Genomic DNA, 13439 nt, shown 5'->3' with positions numbered 1-13439 from the left:
TCTGGTCTCTGACTCCCTTCTACCACAGGGGAGTGGCATGTTGGCTGTCACCCTGGAACGAGTTCTGGTGTTTCCATTAAACCTTGACCTTGGTCGGGGATCGGGTGCCTGGCAGGTGAAGGCTTCTCCTTTGGGCTGGAGTGGTCTGGATGGTGACACGTTTGGGTCACTGGGAGATGGCTGAACTGTGGAGGGAGTTCTTCCAGGTGGTGGAGACAGTGGTGCCAGCCTGCTAGGATTGCTCCCCAAGGGGCCTGTCTCCTGCCAGCTTCTCACCTGTCACTGTTCTGGAACCACCCCACCTCGTCCTTGTGGTGCTGGCTGGTGTGAATGCCCTCAGGCCGCACTCCTCTCCTGAGCCTGGCACCCATCTTTGGGATTGTGACAGACGGGGTGTGGCCTTGATGAGTGGGTGCAGCTGAGGGAAGCCGGGCTGTGGCTTTCCTGCCCCTGGACCTGCTCGCACGGCTGCGCCTGCCCTCCGCTCGCAGCTGGCTGGCTCCCTCTGGCTGTTGGCAGCCTGGTGAAGCCTGGACCACGGCAAGGGGCTGCCTTCTGGGTCCTGGTGATTCTGGAGGACGGCCTTGGTGACGTTGCCTGGCCCTGGTGGGAGTTAGGAAAGGGCTCTTCGCTCAGGCAAGGGGGTGGGTGCCCGCTTCGCCTGGTCTGGGCCATCTGTCCTGCGCTTCCTTCCCTGGACTTCCAGCCTCTCCAGTCTTTCCCCCTGAGGCCTGGGCGGGCAGGCCGTGGGGCCCCGGCTTCCCCTCTGCTGCCCCCTCACCCACCCCGTGCTGGCGGCCGTGGCCTGGGCTGTGGGGTCGGTCCCTCGCAGACCCGGCTCAGCTTCCTGCCCCAGTGTCTGCACCTTCTAAACAGGTGTTCCCAGTGGTGCTGTGGCCCAGGGCTGGGGGTTGCGTGCCCCATTGCCAGAAGGGCGTGCTGAAAGGCTGTGTTGATGCTGGAGTCACCCAGGGCTTGAACCACAACCAGCCTTCTGTCTGGCCACTTCCTGAGGTGGATGGGTGCTGGGGGTCTGGGAGCCCTTGTCTTCTCCTGTACCAAGCCCCCAGATGGGTGCCATCTGGTCCCCATGCAGAATCCAGATGTGGTATTGGCACCCCTAGCTGTGCTCCAGGCAGTCAGGGGGCTGCAGGCCATAGGCTTGTGGGTCACAGGGTTCCTGCGTGGGCAGGTCAGGTCTGCGAGGGTGAGTCCTGGCGCCAGTCTTCAGCCTTCTTTCCCCAGACTCCGGGCCCAGGGTCCAGTCAATGCCGGCTGGAGGTTTTTGCTTGCTCTCCACAGCTCCTGCCCTGGCATGAGCCCCAGATTCACGCTGAGCTCAGCTGTCTGGGGCCCAGACTTCCTGGCAGCTGGTTCCTGTGTGTCTTTGGTCATTGATGGACTTGAAGTAGGGGCCCAGCCTCTGGGGTGGGGACCCTGTGCCTCATGGAGACTATTGCTCTCAGAACACCAAGGAGGTGGCGGGGACAGCGGGCGCTGGGGTCCTGCTGGTGTGTGTGGTTGCCAGGGTAGCCAGAGCAGCCTCGTGCAGTAGGCTTGCAGTCTCACCAGAAACATGAAATATGTCCTAGGAGACCCCAGGGGTCAGGAAGTCCCTGGCTTTTCTCTGTTGACTGTGAGCGACAGGCGGGCTTGGTTAGGCGTAGATGGACTCTACGAAGGTTCTTTACGTGGCCAAAGCGTCGGCCACAAGCATTTCCTTTTTATTAAAAAAAAATTACTTCCCAAGGTGGCTGAAATTTTCTCGGAATAATACTTACAAAATATAATGGGAAAGATAGAAAACTATGAGTAGAAAATAATTAGTTGCAGAAAAAAAAAGCCCAACAGATTTGTCAAAGAACTAATTCGCAAATGTTAGGTCCAGGTAAGTTTATGTTTTAGTTCTGAGGAAACACCAACCCCGACTGCAGGTGAGCTGTTCCCGGTGGCAGTGGGAGAGGTCCAGATGACAAATCCTTTTCCAGTAATAATAACAGTTGTATTGTTATGTCATAGTAAATGCCACACACTAAGTTTAGCACTATCATTGGACCAGGCTGGTTTAATTCTCCCAGTAACCATGAGATGTATGCAGCCTTATTTTATTATCCCTATTTGATAAATTTGATGAATGAGGCTTAGTGATGCTCAGTACTTTGACCAGGGCAGTGCAACCGTGAGTGGAGAACCTAAGGTGTAAAATCAGTTCGAGACACCAGAGACCAGGCTCTCAGCACAGACCCACACTCTCCCCATCAGAACCAAATTCATCCAACCATCAGAGCCTTCTACCTGATGTTTATTCTACCCAAAAGCCCCTTGAAGACTAGATTCCCAGCCAGGGCTTTGAAGCAAGCAAGACAGAACTCTGGAGAAAGGACCCTAGTCCATTTTGCCCAAGCACCCTTTGTCAGATGACAAAGTCACAATCAGAACATCACAGGAAACACCATCAAGTGCCAACAGGTCGTCAGCTGTAACGGGGGAAGCAGTGTCAACTTCTCTCCATTCTCTGGACACTTCATTTCTTCTCGAAGAGAAAACGTGTAGAAGGCTTGGGCTACTGCATACACGGTGCTATATAGAGAGAAAGAGAAAGAATCAGGGAAGAGAGAAAACGCATCACAGCTTGGATCCAGTAGTAACAACAGTAATATATATAATAAATGCTCATGTAACTTATTAATAAACATTAAATGATTACATTTACCATATATACTAATTATGTTACCATCTTGTATTAAAAATATATTACTAACCTATAATACATACATTTTTAATCTTTTCCTTTTTTTAGTCTTTTTTCAATCTTTTTTTTCTATAATATATACTGTGGCAGTTTTATTATTTAATAGGATATTATTAACAAGTATATTATTACTGATAACTAAGCACCATTAAAACAACCTCACTAAGTATACAATGACTTACACATTTATTAGTTTGTTGGTAGTAATTGTTTTAATGGCAAATCATTATGTCCCTGTCATCGTGCTAAACATGCTGTGTTTTCTCGCTCAGTGAGAGGCCGCGCGTGCGCTCGGAGCCCGGAGGGCGTGCTCCGCCGCAGGAGGCAGCTCAGGCCTGTGGAGACACCTCCCGCCGGGAGAGGGTGCTGTGACTTAACTCGCGGGCCCCGGGGGGATAGGGACCCCAGCGCTGCGCCCGGGGCCTGCTGGGACTTGTAGTTCGCGGGCTCGCGGCGCGCAGGCGTACTGCCGAGCCCGTCCTGGCGCGCGTCCGGCGGCGGCGGCTGCGGCGTGAGTTAACGGGGGCCGCGGGCGGGCGGAATGGCTGGGCGCCCGCAGCACGCGCTGCACCGAGCGCCGCCGCCGTGGCGGGCCCCGGGGGGACCCGGCGGCACCTGAGCGCTGCGCTGCGCGTCCCCTGCGCTCGACCTCTGCCCTCCCTGGGATTGATTTCCCTTTTCCCCGCCAGGAAGTCCTCATCAGGCCTTTCTTGGGGAGGAAAGATGAGTTTTAGTGTTTTGATACTGAAAGAGAAGACCCTGAACCAGGTGCCACAGGCCAGGGTGAATGAGGGTCTAACGGGATCGGTGGCATCAACCACGAGGGAGGGATCCAGTGAGCCACCTAAGGGTGGGAGAGGATTGGTCCGGAAGAGCTAGGAAGGGTCTGGGGGTCCTGGACTCATTGCCGTGAGCTGCAATTTAAAGTCCCAAGAGCAGAGAGACCAAGGTGTCACAGGGTCCCGCTGCCTCTGAAAGGGGAGGGTGCTTCCTGCCTCTTCCAGCCTCTGCTGGTGGCCGCCAGCCCTTGGTGGCCCCTGGCTTGCAGGTGCATCACTGCAGTGTCTGCCTCTGGGTCCCGTGGCCCTCTCCCCGTGTGTCTGTCTCTTTGAAGGACCCCAGTCATAGTGGATGTAGGGCCCGCTCTGCTCTGGTATGACCTCTTCTTAACTAATTACCGCTGCAGACATCCTGTTTGCAAATCAGGTCACATTCACAGCTACTGGGGGTCAGGACTTGAACGTTTCTTTTCGGGAACATGATTCAGCCCCCAACAGTCTTATCACCAGCAGATGTTTCCCCAGGGTAAAATTATTGCGTGTCCTAGAGATGTAGCTGATGCAACCGTGAGGCTTAGCCAGGCACAGCGTTGTCACCCACTGCTCGAACCACCCAAGTTGAGTGAGTCAGAGATGCTCTCGGGAAAAGCATTTGCATCACATCTTTTCTGGTCCCTCATCTGGGAGCTCAGTGGAAGTGGCTGTCATTTTTTTATTTTTATACTTTTGTTCTATTTTATCTTGATTTATGCTGTTTACAAGAGAAGCTGACTGTGCATCACGTCTCCCCTGATACGTCTCATGAGCCCAAGTCCTTTTTGGTGCCTTGGCATCTTTTGGATGTCTGTCCTTGCTGGCTTTTTGCTATGTACTTACACATACATGTATCTATGTATCATGTAGATCTGTAGGTAAGTATCATGTTGGTTTCAGGTTTTGTTAGTTTTATTACTTTTTGTAACAGGTTTATTGGGCTGTAACTCACATACCATACAGTTCATTCATTTAAAGTATGAAATTTAATGCTTTGTAGTATACTCACAGAGTTTTGCAACCATTATGTCTAGCTAACATTTCATCACCTCAAAGGGAAACCCCACGCCCAATAGCAATCACCCCCCCAGCCCCTGACAGCCAGGAGCCCCCTCCCTGTGTCTGTGGACTGGCCTGTTCTGGACGCCTCACATCCATGGACTCACACACTGTGTGTCCTTCTGTGTCTGCTTCTCTCCCTGAGCACCGTGCTCTCAGGGCCCGTCCACGTGGTGGCGGGTGTCAGGGCTGCTCTCCTGGTCACGGCCGGATAATTTTCCATTGTGTGGCTATGCCACGTGGTCTCTATGCATTCCTCACTTGATGGGCATTTGGGTTGTTTCCACCTTTTGGCTGTTGTGGGTTTTACTGCTGTGAACATGGGCATACGGGCTGTGTGTAGATGTGTTTTTTTCATTTCTTTGGGGGAGAGATGTAGGAGTGGAGTTGGCTCCTGTGAAAACTGTAATAATTTAAGGAACTGCCAGACTTTTTTACGGTGGCTGCACCGTTTTCCACTGCCACACACCGTGTGTGAGGGTTTCGTTTCCTTCCCATTCTTGAAAAACACTCATGATTATCTGTCTTTTTGATTCTAGCCATCCTGGTGGAGGTGAGATGCTACCTCACTGTGGCTTTGGTTTGCATTTCCCTAGTCACTGGTGACATGAGCATCGTTCCATGTGCTTATTTGCCATTTGTGTATCATCTTTGGAGACATGTCTGTTCTTTAAATGAGCTTTTTATTTTGAAATAATTGTACATTTACAGAAGAGTTGCCAGAATGGAATGGGAAGTTGCCATGTACTTTCACACAGCTTCTCCTCAGCCAGTGTTCTCAGTTTTTGTTCTCTTTTTACTATTTTTTTTAAACCTTTAATTTTTTTAGATTGAGGTATAGTCAGTTTACAATGTTGTGTCAGTTTCTGGTGTGTACAGCATGTTTCACTCATACGTACACATACATGTATTCCTTTCCATTATAGGTGACCACAAGATACTGACTATAGATCCCTGTGCTGTACAGAAGAAACTTGTTGTTTATCTGTTTTATGAACAGTAGTCAGTATCTGCAAACCTCGAACTCCCAATTCATCCCTTCCTACCCGTTTACCCCCTGGTAACCATAAGTTTGCTCTGTCTGGGAGTCTGTTTCTGTTTTGTAAATGAGTTCATTTGTGTCCTTTTTTTAGATTACACCTACAAATGATATCATCTGGTATTTTTCTTTCTGTTTCTGGCTTACTTCACTTAGAATGATGATCTCTAGGTCCATCCATGTAAAACTTTACATTTTTAATGAATTATAGACTCAGGAGAAGTTGCAAAGACAGGGCAAAGTCCCGCGTGCCCGCCTCCCACCCCCCACGGTGGCAGCTCCTATAACAATGGAAACTGGCGAGGGCTCTCCCTGAAGTGACTTAGCAGTGTTTTTCCAAAACACAATGCAAAGATGAACTTGAGAGCCCAAAAGTCAAGGCATATTTGGGACGAGAGCTCAAAGGGGCTTGGCTAACGCTTGCTCAAGGACAAAGTCCTGTCACCGTGCAGGGTTCCAGAATCAACACAGCCCAGATCCCCCTGGAACTCTCTCCCTGGAAGGAAGGGGAGCCCCTAGGTATGGGGGGGCTCAGGTTTCCCCACGGGCCTTCAGGGCCACGTGCTGCTGCTGCTCCTAAGGTGGGAGAGGCCCATCTGGATCCTCCCCACTACAGCACCCAGCAGTTGGGCAGAAGAGTCCGGGGGAGAAGGAGCCGGCCGTGGGGAGAGAGGAAGCTCACTGATGCAGGGGTGGGGGCGCTTCCAGGGGTCTGAACAGAGCCTTCCCGGATGTGGGTCTGGGACGTTGTACTGGGGTTGAATTGTGTCCCCCCCAAAATTCATGTTGCTACCTGGAAACTCAGAATGTGACCCTATTCAGAAAGAGTCTTTGTAGATCTGAGTGGTTAAGATGAGGTCATACTGGAGCCGGGGTCAGGGGGGTCCCTAATCCAGTGACTGATGTCCTGATTAGAAGAGGAAAGAGACACACAGAAAAGATGGCCACTTGAAGGGGAGGCAGAGTGATGGGGCCACAAGCTGAGGGTGCCTGGAGCCCCCACAAGCTGGAAGAAGCAGGACTCCAGGGGGACTTGGCCCTGTCACCCCTTGATCTCGGACTTCCAGCCTCTAGAACTGGGAGAAAATTAATTTCTGTTGTTCTAAGCCCCTAGTATGTGGTCATTTGTTACAGCCGCCCCAGGACGCTGATACAGAGTGCTTCACCATAGAACTTGTGTGCTTCCAAGACCCTCAGTATCTTCATCTACAAATGGAACCATTAAGACCCCGGCCTCTTCTGGCTTCCGAGGACCATCCTCTGGGCGGGGGAGGTCACGTCAAGTGGGGAGGGGATTCTGGGATTTGGGGACAGGCTGGATCTGGTCCTCACTCTGCCTTTGTGTCCCCACCCCTCCGCAGCCCCACCTGCCAGGAGCCTGCTTCGTTCCCAGGAGGAGAGGATGGCTGCAGGGCACCTGCTCCCCTGGCCCCAGGTAAGTGCGAGCTTCCTCCTCCCCTGGAAGACATCCTTTGGGTCAGGAGGGAGCTCGCCTGCCCGAGCCCGAGCCCCTTTTGCTGTGTGGGAAGGGTGGGAGGAGTCCCCAAGAGTATCTGGGCTCAAGCCCTTGGGCTTTTCCAAAGATGTGCGCCGTATCCCTGCCTGAGGGCTGTGCTTCCTTCTGAGGGCGCTGCCTGAATGCCTCAGAACTTCCCCCATGATGGGGCTGCCCCAAGGCACTGTCCCCTTTAACGTATGTGTATATTTAAAATTGTAATGAAATACACATAACATAAAATGCACCATCTTAACCATTTTAAAGTGCACGGCACAGTAGCATTAAGCACATTCACATTGTTGTGCAGCCATCTCCACCATCATCTCCAGGACTTTCTCGTCTTCCCAAACCGAAGCTCTGTCCCCACGAAACCCTCACTCCCCAGCCCCTCCCCCAGCCCTGGCCCCACCGTCCTACTTCCTGTCTCTGTGGATGTGACTCCTCCGGGGACCTCCTGTGAGTGGGATCACACAGCATGTATCCTTCTGTGCCGGGTTCTCTCCCTGAGCATCACGTCGTCGAGGTCCATGCACGTTGCAGTGTCAGTGTCTCCTTCCTTTTGAAGGCTGGGGACACCTGCACTTCAGCTGGGGCAGCAGATCTGTCAGGAGAGGGTGGACAGAGCCCCAGTCGCCCAACTGTCAGCTTGGGGTGGTGACCATGCGCAGTGACTCTCCACATCAGAAAAACAGGGCTGAGCCCCGGCTCAGCGTCAGGTCCCCTTGGAGAACAAGCCCTCTCTCGTGGACATCTGCTTGCCACCCAGATGGCCCAGGCAGCGCCTGTGACAGTCTCACGGTCTGAGCCCTTGAACAGGCGTCCTGGGTCTGCTCTGTCCCTGAGTCCAAGTCCTGGTCGTGGCGCCTGTACCTGGTCTCAGCTCAGCCCAGCTGTGGCTCCGGACACGGGCAGGTTCCAGCCGGGAGCTTCGCGATAAGCAAAGCAGTGGCCTGCCACTAATACTTTTGCCCCCCACTTTCCCCGACTTGAACAACCTCTCTGTTATGAAACTAATAATGTGTTTATACCGTTTATTATAAATAATAATCATAATTTATTATAATACTGCAACGATGCTATTATAATTATTATATAATAGTACAAATATATTATTTAATAAATATAAACCAATATTTCATACTCATTTTTTATTATCCATTCTTTGTAATAAAACACCAAGCCATTACCATGTTTTTCCTTCTTATTTCCTTGCAAATTTGCTCAAACCCTTGCAGTGAGTTGGCAACGACAGGGTTAACATTAAAGCTGGAGTCGGGGAGCCAGCTGGAGCCAAGGGGCCAGTGCGGGAGTTTGTAGCAGCTGCAGTGGCGGGGACTAAAGGCAGGTTTTCTCCTGCTCTGCTTAAAGTTTTGCGGCAGCCCTGGGTGCTAATTAAACATTTGTCCTCCTGCTGGGAGGAACAGGCAGCAGGGACGTGGAGTACGTTTGGGCCACGTCCATGCTGCCCCTTGGGGATGCCTGAGCCCTTCCTCCTCCTGGAGGAGAGAAGAGACCACGTACACCACCAGCACTAGCTTTTTATTTTATTATTATTTTCTCAATCCCCCTCACTTTAACCAGAGTGACCCAAACCTTCCAGGGGGCCCAGCACCCCGCCTTCCTGGGGTTGGAGCTCTTACTGTCAAATTCCACGGGTGAATTTTCCTTCTGGGGACAGCCAGCAGCCCATCTGGCCAGACACCAAACACCCCCACCCCTTCATCCTACCTTTCCCAAACTCTGCCCTCCCCCATTTCTGGGCTGGGGCGGGGCGGGGGCTGGGGGGCTTCAAATCCCATGGCTTCCTCCTCTGTGCCTTGTCACGTGGAACGCCAATTCAGGGCCCCAGAGAACCGGTCTCCAGGACCTCAGGTTCTGGAGGGCCTCCCTGGTCAGACATGGAGACACAGAGCCACAAATAAGCTGGGGCAGAGTCTCAAGCGGGTGGGTCATTCTCACGGCCCCAGAGGTTAGAATCAGCAGTTCGATAAGAAACAGGAAGGGTGGGCGCTGGTTGTCTCTGCTGCGCCTACCGCAGCCCCCCCGGGTTGGAAGCCACAGAGTGGTACCTACGAGTACCACGAGTAGGATCCGACTTCTCCATCCGAACTTCCTCCTCTGGATGCGGGTTGGAGAGCATCCTTCTTGAGCAGAACTGACATGGTGTTGTAGGAGGTCGTGACCTTGGAGGACGTGGCCGTGCACTTCTCCTGGGAGGAGTGGGAGCTGCTAGACCCAGCTCAGAGGAGGCTCTACAGGGACGTAATGCGGGAGACCTGCAGGAACCTGGCCTCCGTGGGTGAGACCCGCCCGTTCCTTCGCGCGCCCATCAGGTCACGTGTACTTAGCATCTGCTCCGTGTCCAGGTCTCTGCTGGGAAGTGGGGCTTCACTGTTGGGTAAGGGGGCCATGGTTGCTGCTCCGGTGGGGCCCACGGTCTGTTGGTTTCTCCAGCACAGTGAATGGCCTGATTGCTTCAGGCTGTGGAAGCCAGAGCCACCGTGGACATGCATCTTAGCGCAGGCGGAGGTAACGCCCCGAGTCCTCCTGGCTACAGAATCAGGGCATTTGTACTCTCTCCGCCAAATTGAAGAGCCATGAATTTAAAAAAAAATTTTTAACTGTGGTAAAATATATATAGCATAAAATTAGCCTTTTTAATAATTTCTGAGCATTCAATTCAGTGGTATTAATTACACTCACAGTGTTGTGCAGCTATCACCAGTGCTTCCAAAACTGTTTGATCACCGTAAACTGAGACCGTGTATTAAACACTGACACCCTCCCCGTCCCCCCCTCCCAGCCCTGGCCCCACCGTCTACTTCCTGTCTCTATAGATGTGACTCCTCTGGGTCCTCCTGTGAGTGGGATCAGACAGTGTTTGTTCTTCTGTGTCTGGCTTGTTTCACTGAGCATCATGTCCCCAAGGTCCATCCATGTTGTAGCAGGTGTCAGAATCTCCTTCCCTTCTAAGGCTGATTTACACTCCAGTGTGTGGATGGACCACATTGTGTTCATCCATCACCCACCAGTGGGCACTTGGGTTGTTTCCACCTTTTAGCTGTTGTAAATTGTGCTGCTGTGAACACTGACGTACAAAGATCTCTTCCAGTCTGTGATTTCACCTCTTTTGTGTCTGTTCCCAGAAGTGGGATTGCTAGATCTTACAGTGATTCTATGCTGAGCTTTTTTCTTTTTTGTAACTTTATTATTTTTTTCTTTCAATTGGAGCTAGTGGGAATTGAACCTGGGACCCTGTGTTTACGAAGCATGTGCTCTACTGCTGAGCGACACCCCTCCTCCCTTACCTTGAGCTTTTTGAGGATCCATCAAACTGGTTTCCATGGCATCTGCCACATTTTACATTCCCACCAGCTGGGCATGAGAGTTCCCATTTCTCCACATCCTTGCCAATACTTATTTTGTTTCTTCCTTTTTGAAAAACAATCACAGCCATTTTAATAGGTGGTGAAGTGTCACCTCACTGCCGTCTTGATTTGCATTTCCCCGATGACTGATGAGGTCGACTGTCTCTTTATGTGCTGGTTCAACATTTGTCTCCCTTTGGGGAAGTGTCAGATCCACATTTTTTAAGTTAGGAGAATAAAATCTTCGGAGTGGTCTGCGGGCCGCCCCTTCCAGGCACCCTTGTCTCCCCCAGAGGCCTCGACGCGGGGCCCTGGCGCTGGCGCAGCGGGCGGTGCGGCGCCCCTGGCACGCGTCCCTCCGGTCAGCAGTCCCTGTCCGCCGACGGCATGCTCCCGCGTTCCTCCAGCGCTGCCTTTCCCCCGGGCTCGAGGAGAAGCCATGTGCGTGGCGGGGAAAGGAGCTCCCCAGGCTTCTTGTTCGGGTAAGAACCGGGCAGATCTGAGCCACTGGGGCGGGGGCAGCTGCCCGGGGACTGTTGGCCAGAGACCCCCCACAGAGGCCCTCGTTGGAGAAGGCTGAGCTCCTTGGCTGTACTTGCCCCCGTACCTTCAGCTCATCCTCCAGCCCCTTTCTCCTTCCATAAACCAGCGTCTACTACCCCACTTTGGGTACAGAAAAAAATAACATCCCATGTCCTTCTGGAAGCCATTCTGCCTGTGTTTCTGTTACATCTCTCCACTCTCTGCTTCCCTGATAATTCTTCTTCTCTCCCATTTTAATTCCCCCTTCTTTCTAGAGAAGTTCCTTCTATGTCTCCACCCCCTACCCAGCAGACTGACCCATCTTCCCTTCGCCTAGCCTTCCCCCGTGTTCAAAGCTGACGTTTGAACATGAATCCACATGTGCCTTGTACATCTTAGAAATCCTTTCATGCCACCGTTCTTAAGTTAGAAGTTTCTTTCTTCCCCCGCCCTTCAATTTATTTCAGGTTGGGAGACTAAACTGGAAAGCCAACAGTCAGTTTATAAGAAGCTGGTTTTGGCAGAAGAACCACCTGGTGATACGAATATTATAAAGCTCCCCAGAGAAGACCAGGGATGTGGTCAACTTGAAGAGATACATGAAGACCCCCAGAGGCTTTTGAGGCAAATGGGGTACATCCAGGTAGAGGCATTTGCTCAAGAGAAGGCTACTGCCTGGTATGAATTTGGGGAACACTGCAATCCGAGCTCAGAGCTAGTTATATCACAGGGAGGTTCTATAGAAAGACATTTCCATGATGGTGACTTAGCTGTTGAGAGTTTGGTGTCTGATCCATTGTTAAACCATCATCAGTTGGGATACACAGACCAGAGACGTGGTGAAAGTGTGAATGCGTTTGGAAAAGATCTCAGGCAAAACAGTCACCTTATTCCACATGGAAGAACTCAAACAGAGGGGAAAGCTTCCGCACGTGCAGACGGTGGGAAATCACTTCTCCATGGCAGGGCCCTTACCACACACAGCAACGTTAACACAGCCGAGAAGCCCTACGAGTGTCGGCAGTGTGGGAAGCTGTTTAACCGGAGACATTCCCTGAGTGAACATCAGAGGATTCACACGGGAGAGAGACCATACGCGTGTCAGGAATGCGGGAGAGCCTTTACGCACAGCTCCACCCTCACTCGCCACCTGAGAACTCACACTGGAGAGAAACCCTACGCCTGCAGGGAGTGTGGGAAAGCCTTCAACAGAATTTCGTCCCTCACCCAGCATCAGCGGATTCACACGGGGGAAAAGCCCTATGGATGCAAAGACTGTGGGAAGTCCTTCTGCCAGAGCTCTTACCTGATCCTACACAAGAGAACGCACACAGGCGAGAAGCCCTATGAGTGTAATGGATGTGGGAAGGCCTTCAGCGACCGTTCATCTCTCAACCAACATGAGAGGACGCACACGGGTGAAAACCCCTATGAGTGCGACCGGTGTGGCAGGGCCTTCAGCCAGAGGTCTTCCCTGGTTCGGCACGAGAGAACCCACACTGGAGAGAAGCCGTATCGCTGTTGTGAATGTGGGAGAGCCTTCAGCCAGAGGTCTTCCCTTCTCACACACCAGAAAGCTCACACCAGCCAGAAAACGCATAAGATAATTGATTACGGGGAAGCTTTGTCTCAGAGCAGCCACCTCGTTGGGTTTTAGAGCTTGCCTGCTGCCTTGTGAAGTACTTAGCACTCTCCCATGTAAGTACGTTCAGACTTTGCCCAGTGACGTACTGCTTGAGAAGAAGCAGGCTTATGCCACACTCTTGAAGGAAAGCCCTGAGGTCCAGAGCTGTAAAGGGACCTTTTAATGGGGAGAAATTGCCATTGAGCTAAACCCAACGAGCTCCGCCCTCTTGGGAGAGATTGGTAAATGGGTAAACGCTAACAAGGATTGAGATTTTGCTGAGATTTTCCACATTAATTTCGTGATACAAACAAAGGTATTCTGTTTCAACTTTTTGTTTCAAGAATCTGTTGAATATCTGTTCAGTATGTTCAATAATATTTTGCTCAGTCATTCTGCCCCTGTTGGTCACTTGGGTAAGTCCTGACTCGTCTCACGCACCACCATGGCAATGCAGAGCATGTGCTGAGATAAAAACTGCTTTGGATGCAGAGAGAAAAGTAGAGAGTGCAAAATATGTGTAATTATATCCAGTGAAGTCAAAATACATACATACATGGGAAAAAGCTGGATGGGGATGTGAGAAATGACCGTGCTTACCTTGTCAGGGTCTTCTGGTGATGTGTGATTTTTTCTGCCCTTTGTCATTTTGTTTGGTATTGCATTTCGACCACAAGTAAAAAACAAATGGCCCCCAAGGGCTATCGAGTGTCATTGATACAGTTGGGAAGAATTGTGGATACCAGGGTGTGGCAAGGAGACAGG

At 51.6% G+C, this 13439-nt stretch overlaps 1 protein-coding gene across 3 annotated transcripts; it reads left to right on the top strand.

Annotated features, from left to right (window-relative positions):
* The first annotated feature begins 3256 nt into the window (after positions 1 to 3256).
* Positions 3257 to 13350, top strand: ZNF554 (zinc finger protein 554). Of its 3 annotated transcripts, XM_072948023.1 has the most exons (5): positions 3257 to 3263; positions 7024 to 7097; positions 9333 to 9558; positions 10822 to 11010; positions 11518 to 13350. In XM_072948023.1, exons 2-5 carry the CDS (start codon positions 7065 to 7067, stop codon positions 12705 to 12707), a joined length of 1638 nt encoding a protein of 545 aa, XP_072804124.1. In that variant the 5' UTR covers positions 3257 to 3263; positions 7024 to 7064; the 3' UTR covers positions 12708 to 13350. The 3 variants fall into 3 exon arrangements, with proteins under 3 accessions (XP_072804124.1, XP_015096660.3, XP_072804123.1); XM_015241174.3 differs by lacking the exon at positions 3257 to 3263 and having other exon boundaries at positions 6930 to 7097; positions 9333 to 9459; XM_072948022.1 differs by lacking the exon at positions 3257 to 3263 and having other exon boundaries at positions 6930 to 7097.
* The last annotated feature ends 89 nt before the right edge of the window (positions 13351 to 13439 follow it).

Source organism: Vicugna pacos, chromosome 22 (assembly GCF_048564905.1).
Source record: "Vicugna pacos chromosome 22, VicPac4, whole genome shotgun sequence".
Classification (NCBI taxonomy): Eukaryota; Metazoa; Chordata; class Mammalia; order Artiodactyla; family Camelidae; genus Vicugna; species Vicugna pacos.
This window is presented reverse-complemented; position numbering and strand designations above follow the sequence as displayed.

Bases quoted from the DNA above. Each gene is read 5' to 3' on its own strand.
- ZNF554 (XM_072948023.1), top strand. From the start codon at position 7,065: ATGGCTGCAGGGCACCTGCTCCCCTGGCCCCAG. The intron at 7,098-9,332 runs GTAAGTGCGAGC...ATGGTGTTGTAG, and splicing joins ACCTGCTCCCCTGGCCCCAG to GAGGTCGTGACCTTGGAGGA. The intron at 11,011-11,517 runs GTAAGAACCGGG...AATTTATTTCAG, and splicing joins TCCCCAGGCTTCTTGTTCGG to GTTGGGAGACTAAACTGGAA.